The 22307-nt window shown below is 43.9% G+C and overlaps 1 protein-coding gene across 3 annotated transcripts in view; it reads right to left on the reverse strand.

The window, feature by feature from the left end:
- Positions 1–3690: 3690 nt before the first annotated feature.
- acer1 (alkaline ceramidase 1) overlaps positions 3691–22307 on the reverse strand; it is a 38311-nt gene continuing 19694 nt past the window's right edge. For all 3 annotated transcript variants that reach the window (XM_080213008.1, XM_080213007.1, XM_080213006.1), the window contains 4 exons: positions 19591–19729; positions 13734–13871; positions 11422–11559; positions 3691–7149 (listed from right to left, as the gene is read on the reverse strand). In XM_080213008.1, the coding sequence (XP_080069134.1) occupies positions 6972–7149; positions 11422–11559; positions 13734–13871; positions 19591–19729 (593 nt within the window). In that variant the 3' untranslated portion in view covers positions 3691–6971. The remainder of the gene's footprint in view (positions 7150–11421; positions 11560–13733; positions 13872–19590; positions 19730–22307) is intronic.

Here is a 22307-nt window from a genome sequence, read left to right on the forward strand (position 1 = left end):
ATCTAGCCATTCCCGAGAATCCATGAGATCTTAGCTTTGGGCTGTCACTTGATAACTCACTAACACTCCAGATCTCAATTGTTAAGAATAATCCCAGACGGCTGGCTTCAATGTTTGGTCAATAATAAATATTACAAATTGGCAAAATTCTGCCCAAGACACGTCAGCAAAACCCAAAATGTTATCTGGGCACATCTGCAGAATAAGAACAAAATAAGATGGGCAAAGGATTAATAAAAAAAAGGACACGAGTTTGTGAGAGAGAGAAGAACAAACAGTAAGTGTTTTGCTTCAGTTTTTGCAAAAGGGATGGATATTGAAAGACAGCCTCGAATACTGGGGAGACCTAAAGGATTAATATTAATATCCTGGGGAATTCGGGATCACAAATTAAGTAAGAGAATCAGAAACCACAATTGGCTGATTGACAGCAAAACTGCAAATGTCATAAATCTGGCAGCGTTGCAAGAGACAGATGAATGGATCACAGTTGTTTGTGAAGTCAGTGAAGAGATAAACAAATTAGTTGGTTTATGACCCTCAGGCTGTCACTGGTAAGAAACATTAAGAGATGTGAACTGGCCAGGAAGATATGCCTTTCATCAAAAATATTTCAAATTTGACCATCATAGTTACTGATGCGTGCTTGTTTATTTGGTTGACACCGAGGAAATATCCCAGATGACATAGTTTTTAAAGGACATTTAATCCCAGCATGGACTTGTTTTCAGGAAATTTAAGATGCATAAAAGCCACGCTTTTCCTTCCCTTTAGACAGCCGATAAGTTGAAGTGGGTTTGTTTGGTTTGAAAGAAAGAAGGAAGAAATAGGAGGAAGAGAGCCCAAAATAAGAAGATTTTGTAATCGTTTAGACGCCATATAAAAGTTGTCAAGCAGATCAGAAGCAGGATGAATATAGATGGCAACTCACCACTAACTTTCATGGGAAGGGAAACAGATGAAACCACAAGTCAAAGCACTGGCATATTTAATTGTCCATGTCAAATGAGCATGGGGGGTTGGATTACATTCACAATACAAGGAAATATACCCTCACAAATTCGACTTTTTAAAGAATTCATTTATGGGATGTGGACATCGCTGGACATCAGCATTTATTGTCCATCCCTATCTGCCCTTGAGCAGCTGACTTCTTGAACCACTGCAGCCCCTGAGATGTAGAGACACCCAGGTTGCTGTCACGGAGAGAATTCCAGGATTTCAACTCAGTGACAGTGAAGCAACAGCAAAATATTTCCAAGTCAGGACGGTGAGTGACCTGGAGGGGAACCTCCAGATGGTGGTGTTCCCAGCTATCTGCTGACCTTGTCCTTCTAGATGGTAGTGATTGTGGGTTTGGAAGGTTTGTCTAAGGAACCTTGAAAAGTTCATGCAGTGCATCTTGTAGATGGAACACGCTGCTGCTACTGTGCATTGGTCGTGGAGGGTGTGAATGTTTGTGGAAGGACTAGCAATGAAGCAGGCAGCTTTGTCCTGGATGGTGTCAAGCTTTGTGAGTGTTGTTGGAGCACCATTTATCCAGGCAAGTGAAGAGTATTCCATCACGTTCCTGACTTGTGTCTTGCAGATAGCTTTGGAGAGTCAGGAACTGAGTTACCCACTGCAGGGTTCCTAGCTTTTGATCTGCTCTTGCAGCCACAATATTTAGATGGCTTGTCCAGTTCAGTTTCTGTTCAATAACAGAACGTTTTGTAATGCCAGGATGTTGATACTGAAATCTAAGACACCATTTTGTTTCTAAATTTAAAAAGGATGTTACCTTTTGGGATTTTATTTTTCTGGGTTTATAGTAGACTCCAAGGTCAGGATTATTGGGCCCTGCTGAGATCAGGAATGGGGACCGGAAATGGGCCGGTATGTCACTTTCCCAACTCTGGCATTAATCATTTGCCATGAAGTGGGACCCAATTAGGCTCACGTTAAAGGTTAAGGATGTCAATTGGGATTTCCCAATTCGCCTCCAGTTTCCTGACGCAATGGGGGGAGCAGACACTGCGGGGGGGAATACCGAGCAGCAGGCTGAGGTGCCAGCACTCCTGGCAGGTCAACAGACTCACCTCTGTCTTCTTGGGTGGGGGTGCATCCAAAGACTTCCCTGTACAGGGATTTCCCCCACTTCACCTTCCTGTTGAAATGCCCTCTTATTTACCTAGCACTTATTGCAGCCCCGTGCTCTTCTGAAGCTGGAAAGACCTCTGATTGGGCCTGTGGTTTCGAAAGCCTACCTGCCGCTCTCAATTTGTCAGGGAACCGGTCTCCATGCCAATTAAGAGGATAGCCCCGTCAAAATCCTAATATGTATTGCTCCCAGGAACAGATCAGGACATGGAAACAGACCCATCCCCTGTTTCCTGCCCTCAATTGGAAAGACAGTAAGCAGTCTCACAACACCAGGTTAAAGTCCAACAAGCTTATTTGGTAGCAAACGCCACTATCTTTCGGAGCTCTGCCCCTTTGTCAGGTGAGTAGGGAGTTCTGCACCATAAGGTCAGCACCAAAATGCACCAAATAAAGAGCTAAAAGTCAACATTTCTGGCAACACACACTTGCAAGTTCTCTCAACAAATATCCTGATTTTATTCCATACACTCACTTCAGAAATGTCTCTACCTGCAACTGAAAAAAATAACAGTTGTTTGTTTTTCTGTCCTGCAGTACAAGTAATAGTACAAGTGGGTCTGCTCTGGAACTTTAATGATAACATGTCTCTGTCCCACTCACATTCAGTGCAGCTACTTGTTATCACATCCTAACAGTATCACTGGACTGCAGTTTGAGGTGAATTGTGGAATTAGCTCCCAGATGCATCAGTCAAATTCTTGGAATCCAGAATTCATGCTAGTCGGCCATCAAAAATCCATGGCCCCAGTTAAAAGCCTACAATTGGCATTCAATTTGTCCATTTTTTTAGTATTGTATTCAGGACTTTTTAAACTGTTGCTAACTTTTGCTGATTTTCTCGGTTGTTCTTGGTCTGTTGGAGTCTTTTGCAGCACAAAATAGAGACCATTTGAGTCTGCACCAGCCATCAAGTGCAGGGGGCGGCACCGGTAGCACAAGGGGTGGTGCAGTGGTTAGCACTGCTGCCTCACAGACCCACGTTCGATTCCCGGCTTGGGTCACTGTCTGTGTGGAGTTTGCACGTCCTCCCCGTGTCTGCGTGGGTTTCCTCCGAGTGCTCTGGTTTCCCCCCACAGTCCAAAGATAGGTGGGCTAGCTGGATTGGCCATGCTAAATTGCCCCTCGGCGTCAGGGGGGGAGCCAGCTAGGGTAAGTGCTTGGCTGAGGAGCCAATGGTGCGAATCCGTGGGATTGTGACTGAACGCCTCTAAGTCAGAATCCTGCCTAAACGTAACGTTATAGGGAAATATTCAGAGTTGTTTCCGCACAAACAATTCTCAGAAAAATGATACGATTGCAAAATAGTAATCAGAACGAAGTACGTTTTATCCTGAGTGGGTTATGGGGATAGGTCCTGGGTGGGATGGTGGCCAGTGTAGACCCGATGGGCCAAATGGCCTCCTTCTGCACTGGAGCATTCTATGATTCTAAATACCTATCTTAGTGCCATTTTCCAGCATTTGGGTCGTAGCCTTGTATGCTCTGGCATTTCAAGCACTCATCTAAATGCTTCTTAAATATTGCGAGGGTTTCCCCCCCCCTCCCCACCATCATCCTTTCAGGCAGTGACAGCCAGATCCCCCCCACCCTCTGGGTGCAAAGACTTTCCCTCAAATCCCTACATCTCCTGCCCCTTGCTGTAAATCTCTGCCCCTTGCTCATTGACCCTTCTACTAATTGGAAAAAATTCCTTCCTATCGACCCTATCCACGTCCATCATAACTTTGTACACTCTAATGCCCACAACCAGGCAATTTTCCTTGTAACCTTACAGCTTTTAACTTTTTGAATCACATGCCAAAGCTTATGGGGGTGATTCTCCCAGGCATCTGCACTGCTCCAGGAGCACAGCGGGCTGGGACGGACATCAGCAGCGGCTGTTTTGCGGGACTCACGTCAGGCGTGACGGCCTCCGTGCGTCTCCCAAGGTAAGTGTTTTTGGCATCATCAGCTCCGTGCTGGAAATCAGCACGAAGCTGATTACCATATGGAAGTGTCATTCAAACTGACATTTCCGTATGATTAGCAGCGGGCCCTGCCCCCTACTTTCCAGACTGAATCAGGCTGAGGCACCCTGCGATGCTCAGAGTGTCAGTAATTCACTCTGGCTAAAAGAAACCGGCAGGATTTACTTCCATTTTCTCACATGTTGGGAACTTAGAATTTTTTGGGGAGAATCCTAGCATATATTTTCTGTTGCTCCCACTTTGAATTTATCTTATCAGAACTGCTGGCCTGACAGAACATACTTTCATCACTTTGCCAACTCAAGAGGAGGATTAATGCAGGTGTTGTACTCAGGTTCCCAACCTTCTGAACAGCTGTGCAGTGACAAGCAGTGAAAGACGCTTCCATGTTAGTGAATCAGTATTATGGGGACATGGTCTCTCAAGTTATCACAAGGAGATAAAAGGAAAATATTCAAGAGTTGTTTCCGCACAAACAATTCTCAGAAAAATGATACGATTGCAAAATAGTAATCAGAACGAAGTACGTTTTATCCTGAGTGGTAATTGAGAACGTCATTTAGAGTGTAATTGGATAAACATAGGAGGACAAGGGTGGCACAGTGGTTAGCACTATTGCTTCACAGCTCTAGAGACCTGAGTTCGAATCCCGGCTCGGGTTACTGTCTGTGTGGAGATTGCACATTTTCCCCATGTCTGCATGGGTTTCCTCCTGGTGCTCTGGTTTCCTCACACAGTCCAAAAATGCATGGGTTAAGTTGCTTGGCCATTCTAAATTGCCTCTTAGTGTCCTGGGATGTATAGGTTAGAGGGAGTAGTGGGTAAGTATGTAGGGATATGAGGATAGGGCCTGGGTGAACATACGAACATAAGAAATAAGAGCAGGAGTAGGCCATCTAGCCCTTCGAGCCTGTCCCGCCATTCAAAGGATCATGGCTGATCTGAAGTGGATCAGTTCCACTTGCCTGCTTTCTCCCCATAACCCTTAATTCCCTTGTCTATCAGAAACCGATCTACCCGTGACTTAAATATATTCAGCGAGATAGCCTCCACCATTTCAACAGGCAGAGAATTCCAGAGATTCACCACCGTTTGAGTGAAGATGTTGCTCCTCAACTCTGATCTAAACTGTCCCCCCTCACTTATTTTGAGGCTGTGCCCTCTAGTCCTGCTATCCTTTCTAAGTGGGAAGAATCTCTCTACCTCTACTCTATCTATTCCCTTCATTATCTTATATGTCTCTGTAAGATCCCCCCTCATCCTTCTAAACTCCAATGAGTACAGACCCAGTCTATTCAATCTCTCTTCATAGACCAACCCCCTCATCTCCGGTATCAGCCTAGTGAACCTTCTCTGCACTCCCTCCAAGGCCAATATATCCTTCCACAAGTGCGGTGACCAAAACTGCACACAGTACTCCAGCTGCGGCCTCACCTGTACCGTGTACAGTTGCAGCAAGACCTCCCTGCTTTTATATTTTATCCCCCTCGCTATAAAGGCCAACATTCCATTTGCCTTCTTGATCACCTGCTGCACCTGCAAACTGAGTTTTTGCGATTCGTGCACAAGGACCCCCAGGTCCCTCTGCACCGTAGCATGCTGCAGCTTTTCGCCTTTTAAGTAATAATCCCTCCTACTATTATTTCTACCAAAGTGGATAACCTCACATTTACATTGTGACTGATGCAGACTTGATGGGCTGAATGGCCTCTTTCTGCACTGTAGGATTCTATGACATAAGGAAGTTTCTGGAATTTGGAGGATGGAGGAATTGCTGGAAATATCCCTGACCTGATGAATATTTTCAGCAGTTCTGATTTTTATTTCAGAGTTACAGCAACTGCAGGATTTTGCTTTAGTACAGAAGTAGAGTAAATACATCCAGATGGTTCAAATGGTCTTCTCCAGTGTTGTACCTTCCGTTATTCTATGAATTGCGCACTGAGTAAAAAAAATTCATGCTTGTGGCTCATTAGTCCCGCACTGCAATTAGGTGAGATACGATCATACCGACATATCTGCAATTAATTAATAATTTAGCTATTTTCCCGAAATCGAGGGAAAGAAGGAAGGTTTGGTCTCTCAAATTCATAGAATCATCATCGAATCCCTACAGTGCAGAAGGAGGCCATTTGGCCCATTGAGCCTGCACCAACAACAATCCTACTCAAGCCCTATTCCCATAACCCCATGTATTTACCCTCCTAATTCCCCCTGACACTAAGAGGCAATTTAGCACACTCAATCAACCTAACTCACACATCTTTGGAGAGTGGGAGGAAACTGGAGCACCCGGAGGAAACCCACATAGACACGGTGAGAACCTGCAAACTCTATACAAACAGCCACCTGAGGCCAGTGCTGAACTTGGGTCCCTGGTGCTGTGAGGCAGCAGTGCTAATCATTAAGTTCTCCATGAGCAAGAGATCAAGTCCAAATGACCTATAACTCATGTTAATCTGCCGTTCGACCTGCAGAAGGAAACTGGAATATCACATTCTTTGAGAAAGAACTTCTACCCACTGATAACCCATGCTTAGGTCGCTAAGGAGTGCATTATAATGACATCGGGCATGTAAAGGTTTTAAAAATGTATCCTCCAGCCTTTACAAAAACATAAATAAATTAGAAATAATTAATGTGGAAATCAAGGCTTCAGATTTTGACCCAAACCTTCTATCAAGTTAACAATGCGTGACCAACAATAACGTGAACTGTGTAAATAACTAAACAAATATTCCATTTCCAATTCAGTTCTATCTGTCCACCATCATTAAAACCCCACAGTAACACCTTAAATAAATTATAGGGAGGCACTGATTAATAAAGTGTTTGGTATCATTTCACAATCGGTAACTCCCATCAGCAGGACTTTCGGAGATGATCCTCAGTTTGTATCGCAAGGTACGGTAGCCCCAAGAATTGCATGTCTACGGGCCAATATTTCACTTCTGGCTTGGTCTCAGGAATTTCGTAAAATGCATCAAAGTACGCAAACAGTGTTATGCCATGGACAACTGCGATATTAATCAGGATGTGCCTGCATAAAGGACCAAAGAAATGTGATAAGGTATGTAATGCATATGATTTCATTTGTTTATTCTTACATCTCAGTTTCCTTCACACAATAAAAGCAAACATCAAATTCAATCCCTGCTTTTCCTGCCCATTAACATCAACAGATTGACCACAGGGTGTGTGACAATTTCATCTGCAAATTGGCTGGAAAAGGAGGTACACCACAAGGAACATCTCAGCATCAACTGATGGGATCAATCTATCTTGGGGGTATTGGAGAAGTGCAGCAATTGACTGCTGCTATCTAACACCAAAATAAATGAATAAAATCAGTGTTCATTTTGCTTTAAAATAAAGAAAAGGAAATGCTGGAAAGATTCTGGCGGCGTAGTGGTACAATGGTTAGCACTGTTGCCTCACAGTGCCAGGGACCCATGTTCGAATCTGGCCTTGTGTGATTGTGTCGAGTTTGCACATTTTTAAAAATTCATTTGTGGGACATGAGCATCACAGGTTGGCCAGCATTTATTGCCCATCTCTAGTCGCCCTTGAACTGAATGGCTTGTTAGGCCATTCCAGAAGGCAGCTGAGAGTCAATCACATTGCTGTGGCTTCTGAGTCCATTTAGGCCAGACCAGGTAAAGGCAGCAAATTTCCTTCCCTAAAGGACATTAGTGAATCAAGTGGGTTTTTCTGGCAATCCGACAATTGTAGATTCTTAATTCCAGATATTCTCCCTGTAACTAAGTGGGTTTCCCCCGGGTGCTCTGGTTTCCTTCCAGAGTCCAAAGGTGTGCAGGTTGGGTGAATTGGCCATGCTAAATTGCCCCTTAGTGTCCAAAGACACGTAGGTTAGGTGGATTAGCTATAGGAAATGTATGAGATTATGGCAATAGGGCAGAGGGAGAGCTTGGGTAGTTACTCTGTCAGAGTATTGGTGCAGACTCCATAGGCCAAATGGTCTCTTCTGTACTGCAGGGATTCTATGATTGAAAAGGGATCCTATGAGCATCAAGGGGTGAGAGAAACAAGGTTAATGTTCCAAGTCCATTAAACTGTTTCGTCATAGATGATGCCAGACTTATTGGATTTTTCCAACCTTTCCTGCTTATAGCCCAGGATCCAGCATTCAGTTTACAGCTTTTATTTCATATGTGGTTGGGTTGAAACAAAATTCAACCAGTTACATAAGATTAATATTACTGTGAGCTTGCATGTGAATGAGAGGTTGAAGTATTGGGTTTGATGTGGCTGATCATTCCCAGAAGAAGATCTTGCATCACATATGAACCACGGTAAACATTTCCTGTTCAACATCCAGTGAGAATCCTAAGAGTCAAACAGCGAACCTTTATTACTGCTCTCTGGATTACTGCAACTTGTCACAACATGTTCTCCGAGAATTTGAGAAAGAGAAATATGCACTATAATAGACTCTGGCTCAGACAATAAACTGCTGGACAAATTAATCAACTATTAAACAGGCATAGGTCTTGTATAAACAGCACAGTAATAACAAACTATAATAATGTACTTCCAGAGAGTTCATTAGTAAACATACTGGGATTTACTTAGCGATCTTCGAGAGCTTGCAGCTAGCTCTAAATCACCTCTGCCTAGGAGGACTATGTCATTACCCCAGGCTGAGTCCTGATTGTTCACCCAGGCCAGGTGAGCCTTACTCTGCTGTGATGCCCTTCAAGGGACAATCATCGTACAAGCTTTATGTTTAAGTTTATTCATTAGTATCACAAGTACATTAATGCTGCAATGAAGTTCCTGTGAAAATCTTCTAGTCACCACACTCCGGTGCCTGTCCAAGTACACTAAAAGAGGACTTAACTTGGCCAATGCACCCAAACATCAAAATGTCAAGACGCCTCTCCTCACCTGGCACTAACCAGGCCATTGGTGCTTGAAACATGGTCAGTTACCTTCTCCATGCTGCTCTCACTTGGAGCCTCTGAGTGACCTCATATACCAGTGGTCAATGGCCACCCTTCTGAATGGAAAGTTGTTTCAAGTGGCGTCCTGTGGGGCTCAGTGCTGCAGAACAGCGACTGGATCTGCACCGCAGCTGCTACAAGCTGCAGGGTTAATCGGCCATGTACAGAAAGATGGGTTTAGAAAGAGCACCTGTGTGTCTTTGGGTCGGCATGGACAAGATGGGCTGAATATCCCCTTCTGTGCTGTATCACTTCTATGGTTCTAGGGTTCTAAGAAGGCGGCTCACCACCACCATCTAAAGGGCAATTAGGAATGGGCAATAAATGCTGGTCTGTGTAAAATTTGCTGTAATTGCACTCTCCTTGCTTGATGAGTGAACTAATTCTGGCTCACCCTAGCGTTATTGTACTCTGATCTGTAACCCCACTTCAACTGAAGACTACACTCGATCTTTATTGTCCACATACATTGCTATAGGAGAATGGCTGGTGTTTCCTGTTCCAGAACCTTACTTCCTATAATTAAGACTTCTAAATGATCTTTGAATTCAACATGTATAATTTTAAAATGTTGAACAGTTATAATGGCAACTTCCTATATCGGTACTTTCCTGACACAATGTAGTGACAGTCTCCACTACATGCTGATATCAGACTCCCATTTTGCTCAATCTGGGCTGCCCAGAAGCTCATCAGTCTCAATCTTTATTTGATTTTAATCAAAATGCTGTAAGTAGTCCTATGAATATTGAACAAAATTTTACTTTTATTCTAACCTTAGAATATCAAGGCCCTAATAGTCCTATCTATAGAGGAAGTGCAGCAATGGTTTACCGGGCTGATACATGGGATGGCAGATTTGTCATATGAGGATAGTTGGTTAGGATTGTATTCACTGGAGTTCAGAAGAGGGGATCTCTTACAAACTTATAAACTTCTGACGGGATTAGATAGAGTAGATTCAGAAAGAATGTTCCCAATGGTGGGGGAGTCCAGAATAGGGGTCATGGTTCAGGATAAGGGGATAAACTTTTTAGAACTGAGAAGAAATTTCTTCACCCATGGAGTGGAAATCTGTGGAATTCACTACCACAGAATGTAGTTGAGACCAAAACATTGTGTGATTTCAAGAAAAAATTAGATATAGCTCTTGGGGCTAAAGGGATCAAGGGATATGGAGGGGAAGGTGGGATCAGGATGTTGAATTTGATGATCAGTCATGATCAAAATGAATGGTGGAGCAGGCTCGAAGGGCTGAATGGCCTATGCCTGTCTTTAGTTTCTATGTTTTTAATGGCCTTTCACTTCGAATTCCATTTTACTTCTGCAGCCGTTTTATTTGCCTATCACACTCTTGACTGGATATTAGCACCACTAACAAGGCTCATGTTTATTGTCCATCCCTTACAATCCTTGGGAAAGTGACAATGAATGGCCTTCTCAACCACTGCAGCTCATGTAGGTATACCCATTGTACTGTAGGGAGAATCCCAGGATTTTGACTCCGGGCAGTGTGGGGAGGCTATTTCTTTAGGCCTGTCCTGTCTTGGCATCCTTCTCACCCCATTCCCTGCTTCCCTGTAGTCCTTCTCTGAGGAAGAGTCTAATATATTACAAAGCACTTTCTGTTATCCAACATAATAAAATGTTACCCACCAGTGGATCTTCTGACACACTCAGGGCATTGCCATGGAAGATCCAGGGGTTTTAAGATATATTTTTGTGACTGTCCAAATTGAAAATGATGTTGAATTTGTCTTTTTTTTTGCAGCTGGAAGAAAGATCATTCCCACAGTTAATTAGCAGGAAGAGTTTTGAGTGTAATGCCCTGGGAATGTCATGAAAAGCTAACCCAGGCCTCGATGCTTCTGAAGAAACATGCAAGGTAAAAGGAAGTTGGAAATCGGTAAGGAAAGTACCTTAAAAAAAAGGGAAAGATCCCAAAATGTGGCAATTATCATCATCTGTCATGTCTACTTTGAATAAATACCATAGCTCCCAAATAATAACAGTACAGCACAATGGTTAGCATTGCTGCCTCACTAGCACTAGGGACCCAGATTCGATTCCTGGCTTAGGTCATTGTCTGTGTGGAGTTTGTACGTTCCCCCCGTGTCTGCATGGGTTTCCTCTGGGTGCTCTGGTTTCCTCCTAAAAGATATACTGATTAGGTGGATTGGCTGTGCTAAATTGTCCCTAGGTGTACCTGGAACTGGAGCCAGAGTGTGGCGACCAGGGGATTTTTCACATTGTTTTCATTGCATTGTTAGTGTAAGCCTACTCATGACACTAATAAACAAACTTAAAATAGTGTGTAAAGAAAACTTTTTGTTTAAAGCAGTTTTTACCAGAAGCTGTGGAGGTAGTCAAAGTTTATCTGTCTCCAGAAAGCACAGAGCAAACGATCACTTAGCCAGCAGAAAATCGCCACAAGCCACCAAGCCACAGTCACAAAGGCTAGGTTAATTATTCTCTGATCTGTACATCTGAAAGATAAGCACAAAAGCTCAATGCGTTTAACTGGAATTACATCCTGCCTCAATTAGATCATAAAGTTTACACTGAATGCTTGCCCCAATGCTAATAGCTTGCTTCACCCCTACATATTTGATGTACTTTGCCTTTTCTGCCCAGCTCTAAGACTCTCTGTGTTTGTTGTCCTGCCAAAATGTTTATTGATTCCCTAGATGTTCTGACTCAAGCACTTTAAGGGTGACACAGTGGTTAGCACTGCTGCCTCACAGCGCCGGGATCCGGGTTTGATTCCTGGCTTGGGTCGCTATTGGTGTGGAGTCTGCACGTTCTCCCCGTGTCTGCATGGGTTCCCCCCGGGTACTCTGGTTTCCTCCCACAGTCTGAAAGACGTGCTGTTTAGATGCATTGGCCATGCTAAATTCTCCCTCAGTGTACCTGAACTGGTGCTGAAGCGTGACGACCAGGGGATTTTCACAGTAACATCATGGCTGTGTTAATGTGAGCTACTCATGACATTAATAAATAAACTTATGGTGAGAGGCAAAAGATTTAAAAGGGACCTGAGGGACAACTTTTTCACACAGAGGATGGTGCGTCTATGGAATGAGCTGCCAGAGGAGGTGGTGGAGGCAGGTACAATTGCAACAGTTAAAATATAATTGGACAGGTACATGGATAGGAAAAGTTTAGAGGGATATGGGCCAAACGTAGACAAATGGGACTAGTTCAGTTTCAGAAATCTGGTTAGCATGGACCAAAGGGCTTGTTTCTGTTCTGTATACCTCTAGGACTCTGACTTTAGGTTGCTGGGTTCATTTGGGGTGAGCAAACCATGTGGAATTTCTGTTGTATTGAATACGTCCTACAATTTCTGTCAGTACTTCCAAAGCAGTGTTAAATACAACAGATGGCTACAGGAGCCCAGAATATCTAAAATGGCAATCAACTGCAAGCTCCCAAACTTCAGAATTGACAAAAAGAATGAGTCCTCCTCAACCGGCCCATAACCTGGTACAGTGCACTGTGCACTCTTTCTATGAGTTAAATAGCTGTTTCTGTATTCATCAAGTGCATCTTTATTACTGGTGCATTTCAATTGGCTTCTCAAATGTGCATTCACTGCATTTAGAAAGTGCAGTAAAGTTGTGTGATCCGGAAACTGAGAAAGGAGTTCTCGGTTGTTACATTCTGTGAGCAACAAATCGCCTTCCATGTCAGCCATGGCTCAGTGGCAGAACTTCCCCCTCAGAGTCAGAATATTGTGGGTTTCCAGACTCACCAGAGAGCTGATAACCTAGTGCAGAGGGGATGCTGCACAGTCAGTAGCACCAGCTTTTGGATTTACACTTGAACTAAACTATCATCTGGCCTCCTAGATGGATATAAAAGATTCCATGGAATAGCAGGAGAACTCACTATTTATCTCTCAGTCAACATCATTACAAAAAACCTGGTAAATGCTGCAAAGAACTCGGGGTAGTCATGTTTCCTGAAAATACCACAATGACTACACTGCAAGGCTGTGAAGTGACTGTGAAGGAACAGCTGTTACGATTGAAGATATATAGATAGCAGATATTTGATCCATCTTATTTAAATCATGCCTTATCCTTATGAATTTTCATCATCATTTAAATTGGCACAAAATCAAAATTAATACGTGCAGCCAAAAGAGAAAATGCTGGAAAATCTCAGCAGGTCTGGCAACATCCGTAAGGGCTGACGTTTCGAATCCCGATCACCCTTTGTCAGAGCTGGGTCACATAAGACACTGGGACAGTTGTGAAACAATGCAACCTGCTCCAGACACACCACACAACACTCTCCACAGAATCATAGAGTCCTACTGTACAAAAGAAGACCATTTGGCCCATCTGCACTGACCACAATCCCACCCAGGCCCAATCCCCATAACCCATGCATTTACCCTAGCTCGTGTCCCTAACACTAAGGGGCGATTTAGCGTGGCCAATCCACCTAACCCACACATCTTTGGACTCTTAATTCCAGATTTTAACTCATTCAAATCCCGCCCAATGCACAGAGTTAAAATTGGGCCCAGTTATCTGTTGGGATATTTTGGTTAGCTGTTAAAAAATAAAACTTGATTCACGCATGATTAATGATAAGTTTCAATGCAGATCTAGTTTTCGGGCTTAATACTGACTTGTTGTAAAGCGCTTACATTTTTAATTCAAGTGAAATCACATAGATAATGTGGAAGGCGACGCAATTCAGTGCATAAGCGTTCACGGTTGGTTTGTAAAACGACAGAATTGTGCTCAGCAGTCCAGTAATAAAGACAATCTGTGAAAAAGACTTCCTGAAGAAAGAGAAAAGTAAAGTTTATTTATTAGTCACAAGTAGGCTTACATTCACACTGCAATGAAGTTAGTATGAAAATCCCTCGTTGCCACACTCCGACTGTTTGGGTACACTGAGGGAGAACTTAGCATGGCCAATCCACCTAACCCCCACATCTTTCAGACTATGAGAGCACCCAGAGGAAACCCATGCAGACACGGGGAGAATGTGCAGACTCCACACAGACAGTGACCCAAGCCAGGAATTGAATTGAACCTGGGTCCCTGGCGCTGTGAGATAGCGATGCTAACCGCTATGCCACCCTGAGATTGGGGGGGGGGGGAAGGTGGGGGGAATCATATTTTGTTTAATTCTGACCTGTTGGATTACTTTCCAAGCTTAATTTCTTCTTCAAAAAGCTACTGAAATTGAAATGGTCCTGTGGTTATCATTTTTATTTTGGACTTTTAGTATTTCTAGCTTTTCTCTTTTAATTTAAGGGGTGTCGTAAGCTGCTTTCTCGTGTCTGTGTCAGGAGCGTAGAACTGGCAATGTGGCTTGTGAGGAGGAGCAGATATTTGGACCTGGACTTTACTCTGGATTTGCGCCCTCGGCCTGGCTGAAACCCAGTTAGATGGAAACTCTCTCAAAACTGGCCTTGAGACAGAAGTCATGCCAGATTGCAGGTTTTGCCAGGTTTTGGGTCGAGTGCTTTGGGCAGTTGTGGTTGAGACCAATCCAGGTCAGGTGGGATCAAAAGTTGCCCAGATGGACGGCACGGTGGCACAGTGGTTAGCACCGCTGCCTCACAGTACCAGGGACCTAAGTTCAGTTCTGGTCTTAGGTGACTGTGTGGAATTTCCCCCGGGTGCTCCGATTTCCTCCCGTAGTTCAAAGATTTATGGGTTAGATGGATTAGCCATGATAAATTGACCCTAATGTCAGGGAGATTAGCAAGGTAAATATGTAGGGTTAAGGGAATAGGGCCTAGGTGGGATTGTGGTTGGTGCAGACTCGATAAGCCAAATGGCCTCCTTCTGAATTGTAGGGATTCTATGATTCTGTGAACGCGGGAATAGGTCAGTGCGCAAGTGGCAAAGGGGATAGTAAATCTAACACCATCAAATGCATAGCTGGATTGTCCATTCATTTTAATGGAGCAAAATATTTCAAACAAATGATGCAAAGCACACTCTAAAAATGTCCTGCTTTTGGACACTCTGTTCTTTAGGCAGCCAGAAGTGAGAATATATATCTGTGTGTGGCTTTAAAGAGCATGTAAATTTAACCTCAAGTGATATACATGCCTAACTACAATATGAGGTGGAGATGCTGACGTTGGACTGGGGTAAACACATTAAGAAATCTTACATCACCAGGTTAAAATCCAACAGGTTTATTTGGTAGCAAAAGCCACTAGCTTTCAGAGCACTTGCTGCTCCTTCCTCAGGTGAGTGGGAGTTCTATTCACAAACAGGGCATATAAAGACACAAACTCAATTTACAAAATAATGGTTGGAATGCGAGTCTTTATAGATAATCAAGTCTTAAAGGCACAGACAATGTGAGTAGAGACAGCATTAAGCACAGGTTAAAGAGATGTGTATTGTCTCCAGACAGGACAGTTAGTGAGATTTTGCAAGCCCAGGCAAGTCATGGGGATTACAGTTGTGTGACATGAACCCAAGATCCCGGTTGAGGCCGTCCTTATGTGTGCTGAATTTGGCTATCAGTCTTTGCTCAGCGACTCTGCGCTGTTGTGTGTCATGAAGGCTGTCTTGGAGAACGCTTACCTGAAGATCAGAGGCTGAATGCCCATGACCGCTGAAGTGTTCCCCAACAGGACACTCCCAAACATGGGAGATGGTGTCTCGTACTTCCCCAGAGTGGAGAAGCTACGACATCTTCTCCGGAGCCTTCAACATGTCATTGATGAAGGTGAACATCTTGCCAAGGCCAACCTCACACCCCCACTTCTTGTCTTCAAACAACTGCACAACCTCAAACAGACTATTGTCTGCAGCAAACTACCCAGCCTTCAGGAGAACAGTGACCACCACACCACACAACCCTGCCACAGCAACCTCTGTAAGACATGCCGGATCATCGACACAGATGCCATCATCTCACATGAGAATGCCATCCACCAGGTGCACAGTACTTATTCTTGCAACTCGGCCAACATTGTCTACCTGATACGCTGCAAGAAAGAATGTCCCGAGGCATGGTACGTTGGGGAGACCATGCAGACGCTACGACAGTGGATAAATGAACACCGCTTGACAATCACCAGGCAAGACTGTTCTCTTCCTGTTGGCGAACACTTCAGCAGTCACGGGCATTCAGCCTCTGATCTTCGGGTAAATGTTCTCCAAGGCAGCCTTTGCGACATACGACAGCGCAGAGTCGCTGAGCAGAGACTGATAGCCAAGTTCTGCACATATGAGGACGGCCTCAACCGGGATCTTGGGTTCATGTCACACTATCTGTAACTGCCATGATTTGCCTGGGCTTGCAAAATCTCACTAACTTTCCTGTCTGGAAACTATACACATCTCTTTAACCTGTGCTTAATACTTTCTCCACTCACATTGTCTATGCCTTTGAGACTTGATTATCTATAAAGACTCGTATTCCAATTGTTATTTTGTAAATTGAATTTGTGTCTTTATATGCTCTGTTTGTGAATAGAACTCCCACTCACCTGACAAAGGAGCAGCAAGCACTCTGAAAGCTAGTGGCTTTTGCTACCAAATAAACCTGTTGGACTTTAACCTGGTGTTGTGAGACTTCTTACTATAATTACAATATGCCCAAGTCTTTTTAACTCAATGCAGTGGCATAGTGGTAATGTCACTTGGCTAGTAATCCAGAGACAAAGATTAAGTCTCTGGAAACGTAGGTTCAAAAAAACCACCATGTCAGATGGTAGAATTTAAATGCGGTTAATAAATCTGGAATTACAAAGCTACAGACACATGGGAAAACCACCACCAGCAGATTCCGCATCAAACCACAAACCATCAAGACTTGGAAATAGAATGCCATTCCCTCACTATTGCTGGGCTCTGCTAGGAAGTCAGGCTGGCATTGCCCAAGGAGTACTCCCCTGCCCCCTATCTCCCAGGGGGCCTTCAATGGCCTCTGATCCTACCAGCAAGTCATGATGTGGGTATGCCGGCGTTGGACTGGCGTAAACACAGTAAAAAGTCTGGCAGGCCATCACGCCTGATCCCCTTTGATGAGGACAATATGTGATCCCTGTTGATATGGATATCCACTGGCGGGGACAGAAACTTTAGTGAACCCAGGCAACTGAGTCCCTGGCTTGCTAAAGAGTTGCAAATTAATATTTGCATAATTGGCCTCACGCCGTTCCCAGGCGCAGGGCTTGATTAGGCCATAAAAATGGACCAGTCGCGAAGTCCGATTTTTTATCCTTACTTAAAAATCGCACCCCACATCTTTTTCTCTTTGTTAAAAGCCCAGAACCCCCAACATGGTTGGGACATTACAGTTTATGGGTGTAACTTCCAGACTAAGCCCCAATGAGGAAACCCTAGCCCTAATTGGACCCGCATTCTGTTCTTTCTTTAATTCTGACTTTTCGCCCTACATTGTGCTATACTCGTGACAACATACTGGGCCAAAGAAATTAATGGAGCAACTGAGAATTATTCATTATAGTGCATTATGTCATACAGCCTACATTCAAGTTATAAATAGCTGGCAGGTAACCTTAGAATGGTTCAAACTGCAAGGAATCTCCTAAAGTACAGGTGACTACGTGTTGGGTAAAGGCTGGTATTTATGTAACTGTACTAATGTAACGGAGCTGTATCTATCAAGTTGGCAGATGTGACAGAGAGCTAGATGGGAATGAAGAAAACATTTGGTGACCATTCCTGAGGAAATAGAATTTTTAAATAATGTGCCCTGGAGAGAGCAGGATTTGTTTCTGTGTAAGCAATTAGGGCCAGAGTGATGGATTGAGAAGCAGGAGTGACCTCTAGATGGGGAATGCTGTGGGCAATACTGTATTCCCCACTCCCACATTAACCCTTGTTACGCCGAACACCCTTATACTACAGGGAACATGTGCAGAAGGAGGAACTTTAAATAGTTGGGGCTGAGGAAGGGTTTAGGCGGAGGGGAAATGCAGCAGAACAGGGAAGGGGGGAGCAGAGGCCCAGTAAGTACAAAAAAAGGGGCGGAATTTTATTGAGGGGAAGGGTCTGACTGTGAGACATTCAACAGTCACTTTGACCCCAGCGGGGACCAGAAAATCCCACCTGTGCGAAGGGGTGTAAAAAAGCACGGAGGCTCCAAAGGCAAAAGAGGCCAAAAATCATTAAAATGTGCTGCCTGTATGGGACCAGAGCCAAGATAAGCCCGTCGAGTGCCTTTTTTAAAATCAGGCTTGGGTTAGGGTCATGAATCTGTGACGAGGGAAGACCGATAAAGTTGATAGAGCACAATGAGGAAAGTCACCAGGGACAAAGCTTGGGGCTGGGAGGCAATGGAAATGGGAGGTGGGGTGAGGGGTTCGGTTGCAGGCAGCCAGAAGCTAGAGGAGACATTTATAAGCGATAAAGGTAGACAGGGAGAAAAGGTTTAGCACTTTAGAATGGGGAGGCTGTACACTGCCACCTGTGGTGTAAGACATGCAACAGCAGTATGATTGCTGAATGTTTACAGGGCAATTGCCATTTATAAGGGTTCAAATTTCATTGTTAAGCCTGACGATAAAGTTTATGCAAAATCATGGCACAAGTTGTTGTACAAACAGTTTGCATAGCAGTACACCTGTTAGCACTGCTGCCTCACAGCACCAGGGACCCAGGTTTGATTCCTGACTTGGGTCACTGTCTATGTGGAGCCAGCATGTTCTCCCCGTGTCTGCGTGGGTTTCCTCCCACAGTCGGAAAGGCATTAGGTGCATTTGGCCATGCTAAATTCTCGCCTCAGTGCACCCAAACAGGCGCTGGGGTGTGGCGACTAGGGGATTCTCACAGTAACTTCATTGAGGTGTTAATGTAAACCTATTTGTGACATCAATAAATAAATTTAAACAAAGCACTATGTATTTCTACAGGACAGTCTTTTCTGTAATTCAGTCTTCTTTGAGTGAATGTAGAAAATTTAGATAATTAAAATGTAATCAGGCAGTTCTATAATGGAGCACACGGTTTACAAACAATCTATTTTCTTGGTGTTCTGTCAAACGTGGGGAGAACATGCTGACTGCGCATAGACAGTGGCCCAAGCCAGGAATCAAACCTGGGTCCCTGGTGCTGTGAGGCAGCAGTGCTAACTGGTGGTGTACTGCCATACAAACCGTTTGTACGACACTCTGCCATGATTTTGAATAAACTTTATCGTCAGGCTTTACAATGAAATTTGAACCCTGCCCGTTTTACCATCTATCAAAGTTTCTGCTGCATTTGAGGGTGGTTGCATCATTAGGTGCAATGGGACAGTATAGTTATACAGTGTGTTTTCTCTCACTGCTGCCTCAGTAGTGCTGGATGTGAGAGATATTTATGTCTCCTTAGTATTCAGAATTTTCTAGGGCCGCTGAGTGACCATTATTTGGCCGTTTGAACAATTTGTCAGAATCTGTGGGTGGCACGCACTGAAATTTCTGACGGCCTCTTTCTGCCTCAACTATTGCTTCACTGGGCTTGCACAGTCGACTATGAAATAGCAATTGAAATTAAAAACAGAACACTTATTACCTGCTTTTGATAGATGTTGGTAAGTGTCTTCTGGGAAACCACAGCATGTAACCAATCGCTAACACCCACAGGATAGATAATTCATCTAGCAACTGACCAAAGTAACTCAGGGTCATGTGGTAATATGCAGAAAAAAGTCCTGTTGTGAAGAAAGATTGATAGAAACATGTATCAAATTAAAAAAGCACTTCAGTTATTAGGAGAGGTGATGGCCTAGTAGTATTAGTGATAGGTTACTAATCTAGAAGCTCAGCTAATGCTCTGGGGGCCTGGGTTTGAATCCTGCCTTGGCAGATGGTGGAATTTTAATTCAATGGAAAAAAAATCTAGAATTTTTCTATAATCTTTCTGTACTGCAGGGATTCTATGATATGAATTAAAAATCTACTGATGACCATGAAACCATTGTCAATTGTCAGGAAAACCCATCTGGTTCACTAATGTCCTTTAGGGAAGGGAAATCTGCCATTCTTACCTGGTCTGGACTACATGTGACTAGAAATGACTCATGTCAGTCTTTGGTCTAGGCTGCATTAGTTGATCTCGGATGAGATTGGGAGCTTCTGCAATTGACTGCGCAATTCCCTTCCAGATACTGTATGTAGGTTGTCATTGCTCTGAACTATGTTTGCCTCGAAATCCATAGCTTCCATCTCCATCAGAATTATAGCAATGGGTGATACTGTGGTTAGCACTGCTGCCTATCAGCAATAGGGACCTGTGTTCAATTCCTAGCTTGGGTCACTGTGTGCACAGAGTCTGCATGTTCCCACCGTGCCTGCGTGGGTTTCCTCTGAGTGCTCTGGTTTTCTCCCACAGTCCAAAAGATGTGCTGGTTAGCTGCATTGGCCATGCTAAAGTCTCTCTCAGTGTACCCAAACAGGCGTCAGAATGTGGCAACTCAGAGATTTTCACAGTAACTTCATTGCAGTGTGACTATAAGCCTATTTTTGACGCTAGTAAATAAACTAAACTAAGTCCAAGGATTGTCTGCACCACCAAGTTTGTTCTCTCACATTCTAATATTTTTGTCTCTGCTTGGAGGGAATTATTGGATGTAATGGACAAGAACATGGACAGTCCTGAACTGACCTTCACAACTGCTGTCAACCCTCCACATTCCACAGCCAGAAGTGGTGGAATCCTTGGCTTTATATTTTTTTATACAGCCCGTTTTGTAAAGCTCCATGATGTGCTCCATCCGTATAGTAGCAACACAGCGAAATGCTGTTCCAGTTTAAGAGTCTGGGGATAACTCGGTGCAACGATAGTTCCTTTCTCATAGTGGTGAAACTTTTGACAATGCTCTATGTCAGTAACCTATGGCTAAAGTAAGAAGTTGTGGGACATGGGCATCGCTGTTCGGCCAACATTTATTGCTCATCCCTAATTGCCCAAAGGCAGTTGTGAGCCCACCACATTGCTGTGGCTCTGGAGTCACATGTAAGCCAGACTGGGTAAGGACGGCAGATTTCCTTCCCTAAAGGTAGTGAACCAGATGGGTTTTTCCAACGATTGACAATGGTGGCATGGCCGTCAGTAGATGGTTAATTCCAGATTTTGTTTTTAATTGAATTCAGATTCCACTATCTGCCGTGGTGGGATTCAAACCCAGAACGTTAGCTGAGTTTCTGGATTAAAAGTCTCACGATAATATCACAAGTGCATTGCCTCCCAAAAAGTTATCAATAACTTTTCAACATGGGAAATGTCATAGTTGGGGTCTTCCCAACCCTCCTTTCCCCACACTCCCCCTCCTCCAGCGACCAATCTTGGGGCCGTTTCTGTTCCAATGTAGAAATGGCTTTGAAGAATTTGAAGATGATACAAAAACGGGTTGCAGGGTAATGCTGAATCATAGAACTCCAATCTGAAGAATTTGAATCTTTTGAATGTATCCATGCCAGTAGGTGGCAGGTGTGGTTCAGAGTGGGCGAATGTAAACTAGTTAAGTGAAGTCTCAAACATACACTCATGTTAAATGGAACAACCCCATTGTACTAATCAAGAAAGCGAACTTCAGTGTGGATAAATCCCAAAACATACCAATCTTCCAATATTCAGACAGCAGGGAGTGGGAGAGATTTACAAGCTGTGGAAACTTCAGACCTTCATGATTTTACTTAAGAAAACTTGAGAAAATTTTCTGCCATATCTTGCGGAGGAGTGGGGTTTGGGTTTGGTTATGGGTAGGAGATTTATTATCATTGACTCCAAGAGCACATGCATCCAGCTGCTCTGTTTAGAGCTGCTTATCTTCACCTTATCTTCCGATTGGGCACTTTACAACCTTCTGGACTGAATATTGAGTTCAATAACTTCAGAGCATGAACTCTCCCCTCCACTCTCACCCCATTTCCATTTATTTTGTTCTCTTTCTTCTCCTCATCTCATTCATCCATTTTTAAATTTAAAGTTTATTTATTCGTCACAAGTAAGGCTAACGTTAACACTGCAATGAAGTTACTGTGCAATTCCCCTAGTCGCCGCACTCTGGCGCTAGCTCAGGTCACTGCATCTAACCAGCATGTCTTTCAGACAGTAGGAGGAAACCGGAGCACCCGGAGGAAACCCACACAGACATGGGGAGAATGTGCAGACTCCACACAGACAGTAACCTCAAGCTGGGAATTCAACCCAGGTCCCTGGCGCTGTGAAGCAGCAGTGCTAACCACTGTGCCACTGTGACACTACTATGTTTATTATCCTTCTTACTT

This window comes from Carcharhinus amblyrhynchos, chromosome 26 (genome assembly GCF_965287045.1).
Source record: "Carcharhinus amblyrhynchos chromosome 26, sCarAmb.v2.hapA, whole genome shotgun sequence".
Classification (NCBI taxonomy): Eukaryota; Metazoa; Chordata; class Chondrichthyes; order Carcharhiniformes; family Carcharhinidae; genus Carcharhinus; species Carcharhinus amblyrhynchos.